At 37.2% G+C, this 21,540-nt stretch overlaps 1 protein-coding gene across 1 annotated transcript in view; it reads left to right on the plus strand.

Annotated features, from left to right (window-relative positions):
* The window catches only part of ATRN (attractin), a 2,639,854-nt gene extending 2,619,215 nt beyond the window's left edge, over nt 1-20,639 (plus strand). Inside the window, exons 26-27 of the mRNA XM_044064458.1 lie at nt 6,896-7,010; nt 20,191-20,639. Of these exons, the coding sequence (XP_043920393.1) occupies nt 6,896-7,010; nt 20,191-20,315 (240 nt within the window). The 3' untranslated portion in view covers nt 20,316-20,639. The remainder of the gene's footprint in view (nt 1-6,895; nt 7,011-20,190) is intronic.
* Nucleotides 20,640-21,540: the final 901 nt, after the last annotated feature.

Here is a 21,540-nt window from a genome sequence, read left to right on the forward strand (position 1 = left end):
TAATGCATGGGGTATCTAGGATGTTTCATGTATCCAAGTTCTCCCCAAACATGGTGTCTTCCTTTAAGGGGTTGAATAAAGAAGCATCCCAGCCAATCAAAGATCAGGGATCCAAAAGGAAGTTCTCCCCAAACCAGGCATCCTCCTCTTTGGAGCAGAGCAGACAAAAAGTCCAGCCAAACAAAAGTCAGGAATCCAAAAGGAAATGGCAGGAGGATAATTCTTCAAAACCAAAAAAGAGTGGTTCCTTTCTGAAAAAGGATCAATCCCCTGCAAAGGAATGATTATGCCGAGTTACAGAGCACCCCTTCCCCCCTTCTGCCCTTCTCTTTCTTCCTCCTTCCCTCAGGTCCTCTCAACCCTGCAACATGTTCACAAATAGTCTCAGACAAATAGGTTCTGAGAATAATTCGGAGAGGATACACTTGGCAGTGGTTAGAAAATCCTCCCCCTTTCAGGGAAATTTTCCCACACCCACCAGACTAGACAGAGCAATTTCCTCCAATGCTCCATCTCATGGTAGAAGATGGGGTCATAGAACCAGTGCCTGGAATACACAAAGGCAAAGGATTTGCTGCACAATTTTTTGGTTCCAAAAAAGAACTCTTGGAGACCTGTCCTAGATTTGTCCTTTCTATACACCTTTGTAAACATTCCAAAATTCAAAATCCTCACCTTACAGTCGATATTGCTGCCAGACCACTGTTTCAAGGTGACTTCAGATCTCAAGAATGATTATTTTCATATTCCTATTGCTCTCAATTTTCTTAAACTTTTGAGATGTGCTGTGTCTGCCTTACATTCTCAGTTTTTTGCATTACCCTTTGGGCTATCTATTATACCTTGAGTGTTTCCAAAGTGTCTGGCCCCATTGTTTGCCTGCTGCAGAACCCTAGGTATCCATATTTTCCCTTAATTGGGCAACTTGATGATTTGCGCAGATTCTGTCCAGGAGGTTGGTGTTATTAAACAAGGTAGCATCGCTCCTTTCCCACCTGGGCTTCAAAGTGAACCTTCAAAAGTCCTTCCTCACACCTTTTCAATGAATTATTAGTTACAGACTTGGCTAGTTCTGCTCTTCCGTGAAAGTGCAGTGCTTTGACAGCCAGTGAAAATACAAAATATATCCAACTGGTTGACCATTTCCAATTGTATTGTTGTGGCTAAGCTGACAAATCTGCCCCTTTATGCTTACTACACAAGACAACCTTTGATATTTTGATCTTTACAGGAGTTTCACTGGGAGACCTCTGTGAGATTGCTACCTTAGGCTCTTTTCATAAGCATCTTTATTGAATTATCACATTTAAAAATGTGACATCGGCACAAAGGCATTAAAGAAAAGAAACTAGTAACATTTCCCATTGTTATTTTAATGCAGTAATACATATGTTTTATTTTTTTAACAATTTTCATTCACTCCAAAACTGCTCCTCCATCTGAACTTTATGCTGCCTGCATTGTTCTCATATATACCATTTATTTCTATGTAATTTTTTTCCTCTTTCTAACAGTCTAACCTCCAGTTCCATTATCTCCTTTTCAGTGTTCAGTACAATAGTTACATTTGGTTTAGATTTTGATTTCCAGTTTCTAGTAATTGCTTTTTGGCAGCCAGTAGCATTGAGAAAGGCCTTACTAAGTCTAGACAATGCAGATGCTATGTCCCATCTCAAAATAATAATTTCCTCAGTTTAAACAATTTGCTCCACAAAATTTCTGAAAAAATACTCTAGATAATTTTTAAAATCTGCCAAAAAATGTGTTCCAAATTATCCCCCTCTTTCCCATTACATTTCCAGCACTTGCTGTCTAAGTGAGGAAACCTTCATTGAAGTGTTTGAGGATTAAAATAAGTATGCACATACTTACATGCAAACATCCTAGACTCTCTGGACTTTCTTGCATTCTTGAGAGGCATGCAGAAACCTTCCAGTTGTTCTTTTGTAATATGCCTTTCCAGTTTCTTTTCCCAGTGTTTTCTAAACTCCTGTGATTGAGTCTTTATACTAATTATCACTTTTTTAATAGTAGCTTGTGTTCTATACTGAATGAGACCCTACCCCTTTATCTTTTCCTTTACTCTATCAATCATTGGAAGGAAAAGCAGTCTCTAACCTGCAGTCCAAATGACTGCTTGACCTCATCCCACTCTGTTATCTTTGTCTACTTATTTGTTCCCAACAAATTGGCTCCTTTGCCGATTTTTTTCCAGTCATCCATATTGGCAAAATCTCATTTCTCCATCCCCATGTTGACTTGTACTTATAATACTTTGTACACCTTCACACATTTAGTATTCTGTGTGGTTGATGTTATTCTCCTTGGGGATCTGCAGATAAAATCCTACACTGTCCTTATTTCTCAATCTTCTGTTTCAGCTTTCATTTCCACTTTGATTTCTAACCTACTGCTTACATTGTGCATATCAACCTTAAGTGCTTATCCTTAAAATATACATTAAAATCATGTAATCTTAAACCACATTTTTTATGATGAGGCTCAAATTATCCCACTTAACTCTTCCCCTCCCAAATGAACTCCCTCAACTCTTTATTAATCACTATCCTCAACTTCTTCTTTGGTTGGTAAAAAAAAAAAGTGCTTGACCTGTGTACAAAACAAGAGGACTAAAAGCATTGTCACTGCTTGCATCTTACTATCCATATCCATAATTAAGAGCTTTCAGTTTCTCAGTTTTTGAATTATCCTTTATTTAGTCTCTTCCCATATATCCTTACCTGCCGTAATATAACATGGACTAATTTTTGCTGCATAATCCTAAATACTTGTTTGTATCGTGTCCCAACAAATATTAGTATTGCTGAACAGGTTACTGTGTAGGCACATAGTTTACTGCTATAGACTTTGTTTTATTTTCATTAATTTTATATCCCAAAAAGACTTGAATCTGTCTTGGAATGTCCCACAACACTAAAATGTCCTTTTCTGGATTTATCAAGTACAAAATCATATCATCTCCAAATAAAGCTAACTTTTCTTGATTGCCATACCACTTGTATCCTTGAATTTGAGTCTTGTATTTTCTCTGCAAATGCCTTTTAATATAAAACCGAGGAGAATGAGGGTACCCCTTGCTTGATTCTCGTGTTCAAACAGTGCATGTCTGAAAGCAGCTAGTATAGCTGTAAACCTTTTGTAGTCCTGGTTTAAAGTTGAAATGGGTCTATTAGAAGATGGGTCTGAAAAAGTCTTTACCCTCTTTGTGTTGTATAGCCATCACAGCTGTTTACCAAGATGATGGTTCTGCTTTCACCCTTTAAAATACTGTTAATGAAAACCTTCCAAATCTTTAATACTTTTTCTTTCTTTCTGACTTCCCAGGAATATCATCTTTTCCCGGAGGCTTCCATTTTGATTGATTATACATCACCATTTTATGTCATCTATTCCTATCTTGGCCATTAATTGTTGAGCCTCACTTCTCTCTAACCTTGGCATAATTAAGGTTTCCATAAATATTTCTATGTGCGCCTTTTTCTTGGTTCCCATATTCCCATGCTTTATGCAGATTTTCATAACATTTCCAAACTATCTCAAATGTCTTTGTTAGATTTCTCATTGTTTTCCTTTTCATGGGCTCCTTTAAGTTGGCCCCCTTCTGCTTTCTTTTCCCTAAGTTATTGTGCTAAAAGATTTTGTGCACTAGAGTTTTTACAAAAAAGTTACTAAACAGCAACCTTTTTAAACTCGTGCATATTATCTAACTACTCCCTTATTTTCCCTTTAGCACTCTGCAGTTGCTCCTCTTCTTCTGTCAAATTTCCCCTTATTCCACAACAATTTAGCCTTTGCTAGCCCTCTAAATAATACCTATTACCTTCTTTCCCCATATCTGTTTTTCTTTTATTTCTCCCTATTTTTAAACACCCAATTTTAGTGTTAGCCCATTCACGTTATCCCTTCTGAAGAAAATTATACCTTCTCTAGAAAGGTAATGCTCATATAATTTTCTTTAGCCATTCTTTAATTGCCTGTCTGTTGAACATGAAAGTAGGAAAGCTCCAGTGTCTTGTTTTTACTTCATTACCCTGCATCTTTATCTTTATTTGCTAGATGTATCATCTTTCAATTAAGTACTTGTGATCCTCTGAAATAAATTGCATCCAGTCTAGCCCAGTTGTACCTCAGTGGTGCTTATACTGTTGGAGGTTTCATCACAAATTGTAGGAGAGGAGCTAATGGGGGAAAACCAGTCAGAAAGGTTATACACTTAAACCCAGTGGAGCTTTGTAACTAAATCCTGCACCCAAACACAGTCCTGTCACTACTCTGAATGTGAACTACAAGCCCTGGTTCACAGGTAAGTTAGAATTACAGCCAATTGTAAAACAATGGCAGGGAAGCCCTTAACTAGGTATCCACAACAGAAAACAACAGGAGGTGGGACACAGAGATTGTATAACAAACTGTATGAAGTACAAGTAGGTATAGCAGCAGAGGCAACAGGTAGAGAACACTTTCTTTTGCATGAGCACGTTTAAGTTCATATTATATCAGTAATGTTTAGTAGAAATGATTAAGAAACTCAGGGTATGAACAACTAAAGGTAACACAGGATTTGCAGTAAATCACAATACTCTTACTATTCCAAATCAAGCTTCACATTCTGTGGTATCATGCAAGGCAAAGATAACACCAGAAATTTATTTTTAGGCAAAAATGCAATAGTAGATGTTCATATGAACACAGATCCTGTAATAAATCACAATACTATCACTTATTTTAACTCAGACTGCAAATCTGTGGCACCCGACCAGGCAGACATAACCAGTAAATATACTATTAGCCAAAAACAAAACAGCAGTAGTGTTTGTACAAGCACAGTTCCTGTACGTAAGTCACAATGCTCTCACTTATTGCAGTACAGCTACAAAATCTGTATGGCACCAAATCAAGTAGAAATTGAAGCAGTTACTTTTTGGGCTAATAATGCAGATGATACAGATGACCTTTAACAGAACATAAGTAACAATAAGTGAAACTGAAATTAAGTGAAAATGAAATAAATGCCTTTTTTCTTCCTGTTTTCTCTGTGTTCAAGGCTACCACTCTTTTTAGAGTCTTTATTCAAGGACCTGTTGAGGGAAGATAGTTGATTTAGTTCTAATTTGCAGGCGAGTAGGATATCATCATCATCATCTTCTTTCTGCTGTTCCCGTTAGGGGTCGCCACAGCGGATCATCCATTTCCGTTTCTTCCTGTCCTCTGCATCTTGCTCTTTCACACCAACCACCTGCATGTCCTCTCTCACCACATCCATAAACCTTATCTTAGGCCTTCCTCTTTTCCTGTTACCTGGCAGCTCCATCCTTTTCCCATAATACCCAGCATCCCTCCTCAGCACATGTCCAAACCAATGCAATCTTGCCTCTCTTGCATTGTCTCCAAACTGTCCAACCTGAGCTGACCCTCTAATATACTGATTCCTAATCCTGTCCATCCTAGTCACACCCAGTGCAAATCTTAACATCTTTAACTCTGCCACATCCAGCTCTGACTCCTGCCTTTTTGTCAGTGCCACCGTCTCCAACCCATATAACATAGCTGGTCTCACTACCCTCTTGTAGACCTTCCCTTTCACTCTTACTGGTACCTGTCTGTCACAAATCACTCCTGACACTCTTCTCCACCCATTCCACCCTGCCTGTACTCTCTCTTCCACACTCACCATTACTCTGAACTGTTGATCCCAAGTACTTAAACTCATCCACCTTTACCAACTCTACTCCCTGCATCCTCACCATTCCTCTACCCTCCCTCTCATTTACACACATATATTTTGTTTTAGCCCTGCTGACCTTCATTCCTCTCCTCTCTAAAGCATATTTCCACCTCTCCAGGGTCTTCTCAACCTGGTCCCTACTCTCACTACAGATCACAATGTCATCTGCAAACATCATAGTCCACAGGACCTCCTGTCTGATCTCATCTGTCAACCTGTCCATCACCACTGCAAATAAGAAAGGGCTCGGAGCTGATCCTTGATGTAATCCCACCTCCACCTTAAACGTATCTGTCACTCCCACCACAGTCTTCACCAGTGCCACACTACCCTCGTACATATCCTGTACCACTCTTACATACTTCTCTGCCACTCCCGACTTCTTCATACAGTACCACAACTCCTCTCTAGGCACCCTGTCATATGCTTTCTCTAAGTCCACAATGACACAATGCAACTCCTTCTGACCTTCTCTGTATTTCTCCAACAACACTCTCAGAGCAAACATTGCATCTGTAGTGCTCTTTCCTGGCATGAAACCATACTGCTGATCACTAATCACCACCTCCCTTCTTAACCTAGCTTCCACTATTTTTCCCATAACTTCAAGCTGTGACTGATCAATTTTATACCTCTGTAGTTACTTCAGCTCTGCACATCAGCCTTATTCTTAAAGACAGGTACCAAAAGACTTTTTCTTCACTCCTCAGGCATCCTCTGACTTTCCAAAATAGGATCAGATGGAGGTTATTTGGAGAATTGATGTACTTTCTGTTTTGTTTATACATGTATTTCTTGATACACAGGTGGCATATTAAACTATTTTGTTATTAGGTAATCTAAATTATGCAAATATTTTTGCATATATTTATTTGGTAATGAAGTCCATCATTCACAGAAGATGGTAATTATTGTGAACTATCCTCAGCAGTGCTATATGTAATGAGCAGATTGCTGTGGATGACTTCGCTTCAAACTGTATTTGATTGGTACTGTGATATGGTGCCCAGTGAAATTACATTCGGTCATTGTGGAGCCAGTAGCTTACACATGTCCCAGCAGTCATTACTCTGTTCATTAATTTGTTTTGATGTATGTGTTGTAATTATTTGTTTATAAAATTGGCAACTCACTCATTTTCTGTTACAGACTGTTCCCAAACCTATAGCATTGGAACCATGTTTTGGAAGCAAAGCAGCAGTCCTCTCAATATTTGTGAGGTTGCCACGAGGATCTGGAGGCATTCCTCCACCAGGCCAGTCAGGTGAGCACAGCTTCTTAAATCATCTGCCACTAAGCATTGACTCTTTTGGTTAGATTTTACTTATTATTGATTGCTGTAAATTACTATTTCTTTAAATGAATAAATTCTGGATTTCTATACACGTGCATCTTTCCTGTACATTTCCATTTGGTCCTGGTTCCACAGGATTTTTGCATGTTCCAGTTTATCTTTCCTGTGCTCTGATTTTTCAGAGGAGGAGTGAATCTGCTCTTATGCAATGTAATGTAAAGAAAATCTTTAGCCGCAAAAGTGGTCTATGTACCCAATGGGAACCACTCTTTTAACAATGGAAGATTTGTTCCAATGCCTTTTTTTAAATCCCAACATATTTGGAAAAGTACCAGATTGTGCTGCTGTTTTTTTTTTGTTTTGTTTTTGTTTTGTTTTACAAATATTTATTGCAATGAAGTACAAGTATGTAAGTCTTTATGACTCATTATTTTAGCAGGTTGCCTTATTGGACAACTAATCTGTAATTTTTCTTTTATTTCCATTCTTGCCAACCTGATGTTGCCCAATATTTTTTGTCTTTCAGTATAGGTATATAAATACTTCTCTTTTCATATATGTCCTGAAAACATTCTCAAATATTCTAAGAATCGTATCAGCTCTCTTCAAATAACTTTTCTAATTCTGTCATCTCTTTCTTGAATAATTTCTCTTTCCTAGTCAACATCAATATCCTTATAGCTTTCCCTTTTAAGATGCCCTTCTTCAGAGTTATAGGATATGCGGTACTGTTGTGAAGGTACATATTCTTAAACTGAGGCTTCCTATATATACTTCATTCTAAAATTGTGTCAACTTCCAAAACCATAACTAAAAAACTAACCCTGCCCTGAGGCCAGGCTGGTGTAATTTTTAAGTCAGTAGTTCTATTAAAAATGAATAAATAAATAAAATAAACTTAGAAATTCATTAAATAACTCTTCTGCACCCTGCCATATTAAAGAAACGTAATCTATAAAACGTTTATATATATATATATATATATATATATATATATATATATATATATATATATATATATATACACATACATATATACATATATATATATACTTGTGTGCGTATGTATATATATATAATTTACTTGTATTTGTATCTTTCTACTGCTTCATCTTCCCATTCTACCATTAACAAGTTTGAGTGCCATATTAGACTCCATGGCTGCTCCTTTAATTTGTCTAAAAATCTTGTCTTTAAACAAAATATAATTGCTGCCCAAGGACCATCTCAGCAATCTTTCATCAGTGTACAAAATGTTTCAAGTTTCCTTGTGCTTAGGTCTTTCTTCTTCCCTAAATTTTCTCTAATTCTATCACTTTGCCCTTAGAAATCGCACTATACAAAGTGACTGTTTTCACTTAAGAATAACCTCCTTTAATTTATGAAAATGTTTGGCGTGGAAGATATGAATTCAGTACTAGGAGTTCGGAGTGAATTTATATATTACTCATCGAGATGCAAAATTGGTTTAGGCTAGATGGATTTTATATCTCACAGGAACATGTGCATTTAATTGAAGGTCTTGAAACACACCCAATTACTATTTCAGATCATGCACCAATGATAACTAAAATAAAAATGCAAGGTAATGAAATGAAAATAAGACACTGACGCTTTCCCACCTACTGTTTGAAAAGAGAAGAATTTAAGGAATGGGTTGTGGAATTAATTCAGAAGATACTAGAGACGATAGATTTAGCTTCTGAAAACACAGTTAAGGAGTGGGATAAAGTTTAAGTGGAGTTTAAAAGTAGGTTGAAAGTAAAAGAAAGGAGATATGGCTAAACAGTAAAAATAATTTTTTAGAGGGATTGACAAATGTTAAAGTATTGCAAAATAGGGGGAATCTTTCAGAACAAGAAAAGGAGCAACTGCAGAATGCTAAACAGAAAATAAGGGATTACCTTGATAATATGCATGAGTTTATAAAGATTGTTGTTGAGCAACTGTTTTTTGATAATTCTAGAGCACAAAAACTTCTAGCACGACTCCAGCAACAAAAAGTGGAAAAGGTAGTCAACATGTATATGGAGCCTCTATAACAAGGATAACAAGAGACCCTGAAGATGTATTAGAAATATTTTGGAAATTTTATGAAAATTTGTATAAAGCAGAGAAATATGGAAGTCAAGAAAAGGTACAAATGGAAATGTTTATGGAAGAATTAAATATGCGAAAGCTAGAGGTAGATGAGGCTCAATTACTAACAGGATAGGAAGGGATGAGATAAAAATGGCTATGTATAACCAGTCTACAGGAAAGTCCCCGGGAATAGATGGTATTCCTGTGGAAGTTTGAAAGCTAGGAGGGAAAAAACTGATAAAGATCTGGAATGTTTTGTTTAACAGTATTTTAAGAGGAGGAGAAGTACCAGCATCCTGGAAGAAGGCGGTGGTAATGGTAATGGCGGTAGTAATGGTAATACCTAAAGAGGGTAAAGATCCATCGGATCCTGCTTCATACAGGCCCATTTCAGTACTAAACCATGATTATAAAATGTCTATAATGGCTAAAAGAATAGCAAAAGTGATATCAAAATTGATAGATATGGATCAGTGTGTTTTGTGGAGGGGAGGCAAATATTTGACAATATTAACAGAATATTGATTTCCAGAGGGAAGCAGAATGTAAGACAGTACTACTTTTATTGGTGGGTCTTGATGCAGAAAAAGCATTTGAGAGAGTAGACTGGGACTTCATGAGCAGGTCAATGAAAGCATTTGCTTTCCCTGATACAATCATAAAAAAGGTTGCTTCCCTGATACAATCAGAAAAAAGGTTGATTAGAAGACTATATGAAGCATCAGAGGTGTGAATTAAAGTGGGTGGGGTCCTATCTGATAATTTCTGCTTGAGTAGAGGAACCAGGCAGGGTTGTCTGTTTTCCCCTTTATTGTTTGCATTATGTTTAGAACCATTGGCAGAGAAAATAAGGGACTCAGAAATTCAAGGATATAATTGATATGGTAGTCAGGAAAAGCTGGCTGTATTTGCAGATTATATTATTTTATACATGTCAGAACCAGAAAGAGACATTACAGTGTTGTGGAACATTTTAAGACAGCTTCAAATCTTCTTTGGATACAAAATTAATGAAGCTAAAACAAAGGCAATAGCGGTAAATTATGTACCCACACACAATCTGGTCCAAAAGTATCCATATTAATGGGGATATAATAAAATGAAATGTTTAGGAGTATGGATTAGAAATGACTCTGTGGTGGCAGCTAAGGATATGTGGGAAGAGACTAAACAGAAGATAATACCTCTGCCCTCACTAACACACATTTCAAAAATGCTCTCAAATTACATCTTATGAATACATGGCTATGTCCATGCATCACATGAATCTCACAATCTCATCACACTTTACACCTTCCTTCCTGCTATCTCTACTGTATATATGCTACAGTTAGGTATCTTACTGTCAACTTGAAATTGCATAATATGTCATCTCTAATCATTTTTTATTCTTTTATCTTATCTCACTAATCAGTGTTAAAGATTTGATGCATGAGCCTCTCTATTTTTGTAAATTTACTCACTTACTGCTAATGTATAGTTTATTGTTTAGACTGGATTGTATGAGACTTTTTATGTCTGTACTTACCTTAATTATCACCTTTATATGATTGTTTTTATTACCATGTTGATAATCTAGTTGTGGAGCTTTTCTCCCTGTGCCTCTGCTGTAAATGGAGCTGTGTCCAGTCGGACTATCCCGGTAAACAAATGTAAAGTAAAATAAAATAATACAAAAATGTAGAAACTGGAAGTTTTGTTATATGGATACTAAGATACAAGCCATTAAAATGTTTTTAGCCCCTTTAGTCTTATACACAGGTTAGGCATACTTTTATCAACTGGAGGAGAAATTGTGGATAGCAATTAAAAAAAGAGTTGAAGGATTTTATCTGGTAAGGAAAGGCAGTAAGGGTCAAGTGGGATAAGTTGATTCTGCCACTAGAACAAGGTGTACTAAGATTACATAATTTGAGGGGGTATTTTAGAGAACAACACAGTTAAGGCTGTTATACATAGCACAAGCAGAAAACTATAATTCAAAGTGGAAAGGAATGATGCTGACACAGGGAGGAAGCTCCAGAAATAAGGAGAGATTGGGATTTTGGATGCAGACACTTAAGGAGAACAACCAAAATCAAACAGAGTATTATATTCATAAAATAACAGGGAGTATTCTAAGAACCAAACCAGCACGAGAATGGAGAAAAGATGTTTTGCTGATAGGGTTGACTGTTGTCAGGGATACAGATAATAGTTAAGAGGGGGCTGGAATTTATTGGAGAAAACTGGCAATGGAACCAAGGTATTGGGAGCAAATTACTAAAAAGGGAAAGGTAATAGAATGGGAAGAGTCCAAGAATTTATTTTGATTGCAGGTTAGAGATTGTATACCCTATCAAGGATTGATATTAGAGTATAGGCAAAGAGAAAGAAAGAAATAGGGGGCTCCTAGATAAAAGACCATCACTGGTAAAATTTTTAATAGAATGTAGAACAGAAGCTGCCATTAAAAAAAGGAATAATTAGTAAAGCATATAAAATATTGCATGATGATTATAAGAATCAATCAGAGGAGCTTAGAAAAAATTGGAAAGAGAAATTGGGTAAGCAATTCACAAAGAGACAATGGGGGGATATATGCATTATCTCCCAAATATCCAACAAAGTCTAGAAGATTTAGGATCTTTGCCTGGAAATGTTTACATAGGTATTTTTATACCCCAAGTAGACTCCAAAGAATTTTTCCTCAGGTGGATAGCAAATGTTGGAGGTGTGACGGGCAAGAAAGAGGTAGCTGGGAACATGTTTTTTTGGAAGTGTGATGAGCTGGCAGACTTTCGGGATTCTCTGCAGTTCGCTTTGTCAGAGATGCTGGGTAAGTAGATTGGGCTGACTGGGGAGCTGATTAGTTATGCTACAGAATCGGAATTGCCTAGACACATAGTAAAGCCTTGCTGAGTCTAATTATGGTGGCTGCCAAAAAAACAATTACTAGAAAATGGAAATCTAAGTCTAGACCAACTTTACTAGAAGTAGTGAATATAGTAACAGAGATAAAACAACTGGAATTGGGATCTTTAGAAAAGGGACAGAGCAAACTACATAGGAAAAATGGGAATTGTGGGAACAATATATGCACAGCAGGAATGAAGTTTGAGGTAAGATTTGAATGAGCTAAATAATGCTTAACTGACAATGACTGGATGGTTTATAAGTGATGTATAATGTTTACAACTACAGTTATTTCAATGCTGTCTGTGATGTAAACTGTAACTAATGTGATGTCATTTTATATGTTTTTCATTTTTATAAATGTAAGATTGCCTTTGTCATATGTGTAAATTTAATAAAGATGTTTGGGGAAAAAAAAGAATAACCTCCTTTAAAATCAGTATTTTTAATTGCATCCAAAAACGCCAGCCATCTCTAATACAATATGATAGGTTCATTACTACTTTGAAAATTTATTCTACATAAATGCTAATATACTCTATTTTACTTCCTTTGGTAGCAGTGATACCCCTAAGGGGGGAGGGGCACTATTATTTTATTTAGTTTTGGAAGCCCAAAAAATACCCTACTTTAGGATACTTGATTCTGAAAAAATAAAAATTATATAATTCTGTGTTAATTTCTTAATGTAAAAGTTCTAACAACTACAAAACAATTTGTTGATAACCTAAATTCAGTTTTTTGTAATTGAGGCATAGCTGCCAGAATTGATAATATTTCCAGCATTTTTTGTTCATACTGTTAGTGTCCATAATAACCATGCCTGCCCTTTTGTCTACTTTCATATACCTAAGTTCTGCAGTTAATAGGATACAGGAATTTGAACATGAACAACAAAAACGTTGAGAAGTTGTATTTTTACAGCTTTTGTTGATTACAAACAAGGAAACGTATATCATTTGAGAAAACTGATATCAGCTCAACAGTTGGTCAACACAAGAAAGTTAATATTGTTTATAATTATTCAGAAGAGGAAGACGGGCAGGACGTGTATTTACCCCGCAGGTCGAAGAGATTAGCTTACAAAATGCAGAAGGGTTTCCAGCAGGGCGACAGTTTGTCAGCTGAGTTTACTACTATGTAAATTGATCAAAAGCACTCTTTTCAGTGCAAGAGATATTACAATGAGAGGGATCAAGTGCTTGCAGTTGCACTAGTGGGACAGGATGACATGCTTGAGTTTTTCCACGCCCAGATCACCATAGACAAAATTCTGTACCTTATCCTAGCTAGCTATATGTAATCCTCCATGTCATAAGAAGCTCACAATGCGTATATGAACCTACTGGACACACTTACCATCCAACCTAAAACCCAACTCATGGGAGACTTTATTTACCCCTCTATAGACTGGGAGTCTTGCATGGCCTCAAATCTGCAGACACTGAGATTCCTGGATTTTGTAAATACAAACACCTTTGTCCAAATAGTAAATATGCCCACTAGAGGCTCCAACATACGGAGCATCTTGCTCTCACAAATATGGGAGAACGCTGAACCCCCCACCCCACACAAGACTCTTCCTCCCTCGTAAAGTCCGACCATAAAGCTGTCTCCTTCAGAATCAAAATCAGTTACATAATCCCATTAAAAACAGTAACAGGAAATATTCCAAGGCAATTACCATTTATTAAATGATGGTTTGTCAAAATTCAGTGTCCCTCCAAACCCTAAGAACACAGCAGCCTATTCTGATTTTTTCTCAGAAACTCTGTACAGACATGTCAGTGACTGCATGTAGTCTGCTGTAGCTACCATAAGTAAGCCAGAACTATCACCAGAAACAAACTGCTCTTGTGGCATCCCAAAGTAAACAGGATAAAATACAAAAGGAAACAATTTTAGCAAAAATCAAGAAGGATAATTCCCATAAAGATAAAAAAACAATGTTCTCATCAAACTAAATAAGCATCTAAGAGGGCTTATTTTAGGCCAAGCAAAGCCAAGTTTGAGGTTAAGATAGCCTCCCTGGTGAAAAATAACCATAAGGCCACCTACAGCTAAGTCAGAAATCTCAAGGGCAGCATATAGCAATGTGCTGAACTGGTAGTTAATGGTGCCACATTCACTGAGCCTGGCAATATAGCGAACCTGTTAGTTGACAAATTCAGTTCCAACTTTACCCCCCTCTCAAGCCCCCAACCAGTCCCCAAAACCCCCTCCGAAGTCACCTACTGGCTGTGCTTACTAAAACCAAGAACACAGTGTCAGTGGGCCCCAATAACATCCTAGGATGCCTCTTGAACAGTCTAAAATGTGATTTATCAGGACCCCTGTAGTCATTATTTAACTATAGTGTTAAAACAGGCTTTGTGCCACATGAATGGAGGACTGTGACTGTCATCACTCTTCATAAGGGAGGGCCTTCAACAGATCCTGCAAAGCCATGGAAAAAATTATGGAAATTATCATCAAGGACCTAGGAGACCTCCAGACACTGGATCCATCCCATTTTGGCTTTGTCAAAGAAAGGTCAGTTTACTGAATCTGCTGGACTTCTTTGAAAAGGTCACTAAGGCAATGGATGAGGGGAAACCAGTCCATACTGCTTATCTATATCTGGTTAAAACATTTAATACAATACCCCACTTTGGTAATGTCGACAAACTTACAGAACTTGGTATAAACCCCTTTATAACATGCTGGATAGCTAGCTGGCTTAGGCTGATCACCAGTGGAGTACCCCTAGGGCTCTGTGGTAAATCCACTCCTCTTTGGTATGTTCTTCTCTGGTGTCAGAGCTAGTGTGAAAGGCCTATGGCTAACCAGTTTTGCAGATGATTGCAAATTGGGAGAGCACCCTTCAGAAAGGTCTAACAGACAAATGCTTGACACCAAAGCCATGGCTTAAAACTGAATACCAAGAGATGCATTATAATACCTTTTGGGAAGATGGCCACCCCAGGTAACTACGTCATCAATAAAAAAACCCTTAAAGTTGATTCACTAGTCAGGGATCTTGGAACTTATGTAGATAGTAACCTAGCTTTCGGCCACCATGTGCCCAACATAGTAAGAAAATCCTTTTGTGTTGCTCAGTTATAAGCAAGAGCATGACAGCTAAGTCCTGAAAGGTCATCATATCACTATACTTGGCTCTCATCAGGCCCATCATAGAGTATAATGCCCCCTTCGGTATAAACCTGACCAGACACATGCAGCAAATGGAATGTCCACAAAAGTTGGGAAAAAACATGATGTCCTGTTCTGATCACTTCAAAGCTTTGTCTCTCTACTTGGCATCATACAGACTTCTGAGAGGTGATCTTTGCCTGGCATGCAAGGCTTCCCTGGACCCTGTTTTGGTGAACCTTTTGCACATTTGCAAAACAAACAGCTTCAGAACTGCTAGATTAAAAAAACAACGTTTTTTTTTTTTGCAACGTAAGTAGGACATGTTGGAGAGAAAGAGAGAGATTTCTCAGAGAATTCCCACTCCCTGAACAGGCTTCCCATCCATGTGGAACACATGCCCTCCCTAACCCTATTTAAGCGCAACTCTGACCAATGGAGAGGTAGTCCGGAATTCACCCCTGGTCTGGCACTGTCTTTCTGATGGACAGAGGCAGTCAGTAAATTACCCCCTGTATAAATCTAATTTCTGGGTCACACTTGGGTTGGACAGCACTAGTGACAGCCAAGAATAAATCTGTGAACACCTTCCCCACCCTGTTTCCCTCAATCAACCAGATTGTCATACTCCCTCCTTTAAAAGACCTCAACTAATTTGTCAATCACAGATGGCAATGTACATCAAAAAGATCATTATGCATAGTCCTGCAGTCAAAGCCGGTAATTTCTTGGCTTAACATACATCTTTTTTATATAAATTTGCAGTGAATTAGACGGTGTGTTTATGAATTATGAGTATTCACAGGCTAGAGTATCTCTACAACTGTACCTAATAAAATACACAATTTGAAGTGCATAATTTGTTCACACGCGCATGTACACGTGTCTATATACAATACCACTCGTTTAGTATCAGGTGGTCTCTTACTTTGCACAGAACTATACATAAGCACACAAATGCATATTTTCTTAACAGTGACTTATTCAGTAATGTATGACTTATCCCTCTAGCATCTGTAACTATTGCTTTACTTTGCACATATTCCCATATGTTTTAATTGTACATTATTTTTGAGGTGTATATAATGTTCAGAACTAAGCAATAACTCAGAAGTTTTATGGCTCCACTGGCAGGAAGGAATGCAGCTTGAAATAGTTTCCAGTGATTTCTTTTTTCTAAATGACAACAAAGCAATGAATCCCTGAGCCTGCAAAGCTTTTTGGACCCCCAGTAAGTGTAAATAAAAAGAGAAGTACAAATACCTTGCTGTGTGTCTTTTTCCTAACAAGAAGTTTCAGATCTGGTAGAAAAATTATGTCAGAGCAGTGGAGACAAATTTCTAAAGAATGTAAGATTTAATTCAGCCTTAGCATGTTGTGCAGTGGTGAGTAATGAGTATGATTAGTTTGTAAATGCCACAGAAGGGAAGAAACTACAAATATATGGCAGTAATATGGATCATTCCTTACGGAGAAAATCCACTCTGGGAAAATGCAATATTGGCTGTTAAATCAGCTTCTCACTTTTGCATATGAGTGACAGAATACGCTGACATTCATGAATTCTTCTTCCTATTTACTAACCAGCTACTAAACTTTGCTGTGGCAGATAATGCAGAATTACATGTTTTTTGATCTCCATCTGCTTTTTGTTTAGTCAGTCTTGTCCTTTTCATGGCTTTCTTGCACCTTAACTGGTCTACTACTCCCTGTCTAGATATGAGAAGTGCAGTAGCAAACTGGATTTTCATATAACACCACCACATGTATGAGACTTTCCTTAAAGCAACTGTCCTCAATTTTTCTGTACCATTTGGCTTCCTCTGGGCTGTCAGAAGCTCATCATTCTAGTCTTGGGGAAGCTTCTAGAGCCCAGACTTCTCAAGCTTTATGCTTGGCTTCTGAATACTCAGCTGTATCCATATGTGGAGTATCAAGAGGAGTGTGTCAGAGGTTCTTCTGGTTTCTAGGAAGGTTTCTACCATAGTGACATAATCTTAGTGGATATGATTCATTCTGCAGATAGTTTCTTAGGGTATGAACTCATCACCTGATTTAGTTTTGATGATGCAAGCTGCAGCATTTCACTGTGGAGTTCAATTAGCCACTGATTGCTTCACCTTACCACAAGATATTTATGGATAAGGGTCTATATTATAACATCGAAGTTACGGAACATCAAATACAATATGGTCGACACCATATTCTCGAAGTTCGGTAACTTCGAAAATTAAAAAAAAATCAAAACTTTAAATTTTTACACCCCCCGCTACTTAAATATACCAACTCCGAGACCGCACTATATTGCAGTAAACAGAAATCTCCTCTTACGGAGATTTCTGTTTACACACTCGAGATTCTGAGCGTTCGATATTCTCGTGCCAACAATGTCAGATTCGACATTGTCTGCTTTTGAGAATATAATATAGACCCATGGATAAAGTGTTAGCTTAATTGTATGTTACATGGGATCTACATTATGTATTAGACAATTGGTGTCTTTTTTGGCCACTATTTTGAGTTGTTCATTGCATGTGAACTGTATCTGACAAATGTGTTGATGATGGCCATTCTTCAGATAGAAGAATGTTTGAGCTTCTGGCTTGGTGGTGTGAGGATCTCTTTATAGTTATGCATATAGTAAGGATCCCTGTAGAGTCACGCTTAAGGACAGATTTTCCCTCCATACAAATCCAGAATTTCTCCATGAGATAATGTTAGAGTCTGCACTGATCCAGACTATTGGCATTTTTTTAATTGAAAAAAATCCAATCTAGATGAAGTTTTGCTCTACAAAGCTGACATTTGTAGAACACTGAAAATATTATTGCATTACTGAGCAGAGGAAGTATTTTTTTATGTGATGAGTAAGCAACTAGCCAAATAATCTGTTATCCTGAGTAAATTTTACTAAAGAAATACTTTTGTCTGTAGACTTTAGGGTTGCTTTAGTCCAAGATACCTGCCTACAGCCAGATCTACTACCTCTATTATCACTGAGCATTACAGCTTGGAGGAAGCAGTTAAGACAAGGTCACATTTTGGAAGGGAAGCCTTTTGTGAAGTTCTTCAGTGAAGACAATACTCATCCAAGTAAAAAATTTGTACTCTGCTGACTGAGAGCTCCAGAGAATATAGTTTAGTTACGTACGAGCGTGTGTTGTAACTCTTGATTTTCAAGAGCTTCACATTCCCTAAGTTGGCTACAGAGCCTTAGCTGGTTCATTTGGTGCCCAAGTGCCACTCCCCTATCTGGCATCCTTCATTGCTAGTTTGAGGATGGGGGGAAATGTCTATTCTCTGATCTGGCTAGCCTCCTTGAAGTGCCAGGTCCTAACATAGCTGCAGATTTTTAAGTTGTCCCATCAAAAGCTGCCATGAATGATGAGTCTGTGTATTCCACTATTTTTTATATTATTTTATTATCTCTCCTTTGGGAAGGCTGTCAGGATGAAAAATGTTCCTCTTAAATGGCACAGGCAACCATGCCTTTTTATAAAAAAAAAAAAGCGTGTGAATGTCTGCCTGCTGTAATTTCTTTTTTCTTTGCCTTCATCTCCCCACAGGCAAGAAGCACCTTATCCACCAATTCATTTATTTCAAAAGCCAGTATCCCAGGACACTAGGAGATGAAAGGGAGACCTATGAATCACAGCCATCATTTATTCAGTGATGGTGAACCTTTTGGGTTCAGCATGTCAACATTTTGGAAAATGCCTATCTTGACTCTGCTGGCATATCATCCCCCAAACAAAAAAGAAACAATTTTTTACATATTCATTTATTAAAAAAAAATACAGTCCAGTCATGTGTGCTGCTATGTATTATAAAAGTTGAAAAATCAGTGATTTACAATAGAGGAAATTATATGCACACTAATAATTGACCTTAAAACATTTCGGCAAAAAATTACCCTACTTTTATTAGTAATTTTGAATTGAACTGAAAAATAGTATGTAACATTGCATTTGATTTCATTAACCTTAGTTCATGACTTTTTTGTTGCTGTATTTTAATAGATAAGTGCAGGGTCACTTATTTCTTATATTTTTATTCATTCAGTTTCTTTGGTAATTTGGGTGTTGGTAAAAGTTGGTGTGTCGCCCAAAACATTGTGATGTCACCTTTGATACGCATGTCTCAGATTCGCCATCACTGATAGGTGAATTGCAACATTTTCTTTTTTATATATGCTCCTAACACGCACCACCACCACCATTGTTGTCCAACAGTGTGTTTTCCATTGTGGTGGACTGTGCAAGTGCTACTGCACAGCCACAGTTTCTACTGGTGGCATACTCTTTGGCAGGGTTCACACTCCCTAAGTCTCAATATGAGTTGCAGAGCTGCAGTAGAGTCCCCCCTCCCCATGTGTAGCACCTGTGCAGGGACTCTACCAGCACCTTCTCTGTATGATGGCTGTGGCTTCTGACTTCTTTTGAACTTGCCACATCTGTAACTTAGCCAGAAACAAAAGTCTCTGCATCTTGGACCTGGCAGTTGTGGAGATAAGGCCAATAACATGACTTCATTTTTATCAAATAATTATATTTTTAGTAAATTACATATACTATTTGTATTTATGATTTTTTAACCACAGGGAAAATTGGTGCTTTTTGAGCATCAAAGTTGCTGACTGAGTCTCCATAAAACTAAGAAAAAAAGAACGATAAACTGTAGCCAGTCTCGATTTGTGTAATTTTAATCAACTGCAAAGTTAATTATCAAACTGCAAGTATTAGTTTGTACATACTGGTTGGCAAACCCAGCTGTCTGTATACCATTCTGGTACATATTTTTTTTTTGGGGGGGGGGGGGTTGTGTGATAATTTTTATAGTCTTTTTAACTCTTCAGGACGCACTTTGCAAAACATTTGTTTTATTGATGTGCATGTAATATAAACTTCAGCAAAGGTTGTATTGAAATGTTTGCTTGTGCTGGGTTGTACTGCCTCTAGCATACAACACTGAAAAAAACCAGCATTCAGAAACTGCAATGTGTATGCATTTTTTCAATATTTTTTTCTCTTTTTCTTTGTAGGTCTTGCAGTAGCCAGTGCTTTAGTGGACATTTCTCAGCAAATGCCTATAGCTTACAAAGAAAAATCAGGAGCTGTACGAAGTCGAAAGCATCCACCCCTACCACAGCCTGGGACCTGTGTTTAGTGTACAGCTGTGCTGAACTGTCACTGATGTTAAATAGTAGGAAAAAAAATGAAATTTAGGAAGATGTTTTCTGTTCAAATTTCCATCCATCAGACTCTCAGAACAACATTGCTTTTCTGTGTGGCGTTCATCTCATCTGCATGGTTGGATTTAACTGGAGATGACACTTGTTTTACAGCAGCTGAATAATTAGTTATTTTCTTTCTGAAGAATTTTAATCTGCTGATAAGCTAATACATTTTATCGTGATGAAGACCAGTGTTTTCCAAAAAGAACAAATGATTATGCTGCAAACTGAATAATACTCAGGATATATGTTGTTTAGAAGATGTTTGCCTGATACCGTTTGTCTCTTTTTTTATGTTCTTCCATGACAAAATAATTGATTTAAGACCCTCCTGAATTGTAAAGACAATTCATTCAGAAGCAGAACTGAAATTGCCCAAGTTACATGAGGAGCTAGTTAGTGGTGTGCTGATTCTGCAAATCATTCTCCTGCTGCTTGCATTTTATGTTTTGCCAGAGCATGATTAAGTACGTCTGATGGTTCTTTTACAGTTGCAAGTAACTTGCAGCTGACTACAGAAGACTTGCACTAGCAGGATATGCATCTCCAAAGTATCAAGGAGCAAATCTACAAAAGTTCTGCCGCTCCCTGTACTTTGTGATGGAGAGGGAGGTAATACGTGCAATACTTTATACAAAGAATGAAATGATGGTACAATAACAGAAGTGTTATTTGCTTGAAAAAAAATGCAGACTTTAATAATCCAGACATTGCTAAATGCCTGTCATGTAATGGAGACTGTAAAAATTCACTTCCTTGAGTGTTTCTCTCAATGTTTAGGAAGTTTATGTAAACACAAATTCCTTTTTATATATATAAATATATATATATATATATATATATATATATATTTATATATATATATATATATATATATAAATATATGTGTTGGACTGATCCCTGCAAATTAATTCTGGGAAGGATTTTAATTATAAATACATCATGGCATTTGTCAGGATAGGATATTGGTTGAAGATTTTGCCTCTGAATGTTATTGTCCAAGTCTATTACCAAACAGGACATCAAAGAAAGATGATTAAGCAGAACGTGATAAAATAGGTCTGTGACAGCTTCAGGAGATGGTGTATGTATTCTTTTAATTGTTCTACTCTTCTAAAGACCTGTACAGCACAGGTTAAATGTTGGAGAGCCATACAC

Source organism: Protopterus annectens, chromosome 2.part2, assembly GCF_019279795.1.
Source record: "Protopterus annectens isolate FY-2018-M chromosome 2.part2, PAN1.0, whole genome shotgun sequence".
Classification (NCBI taxonomy): domain Eukaryota; kingdom Metazoa; phylum Chordata; order Ceratodontiformes; family Protopteridae; genus Protopterus; species Protopterus annectens.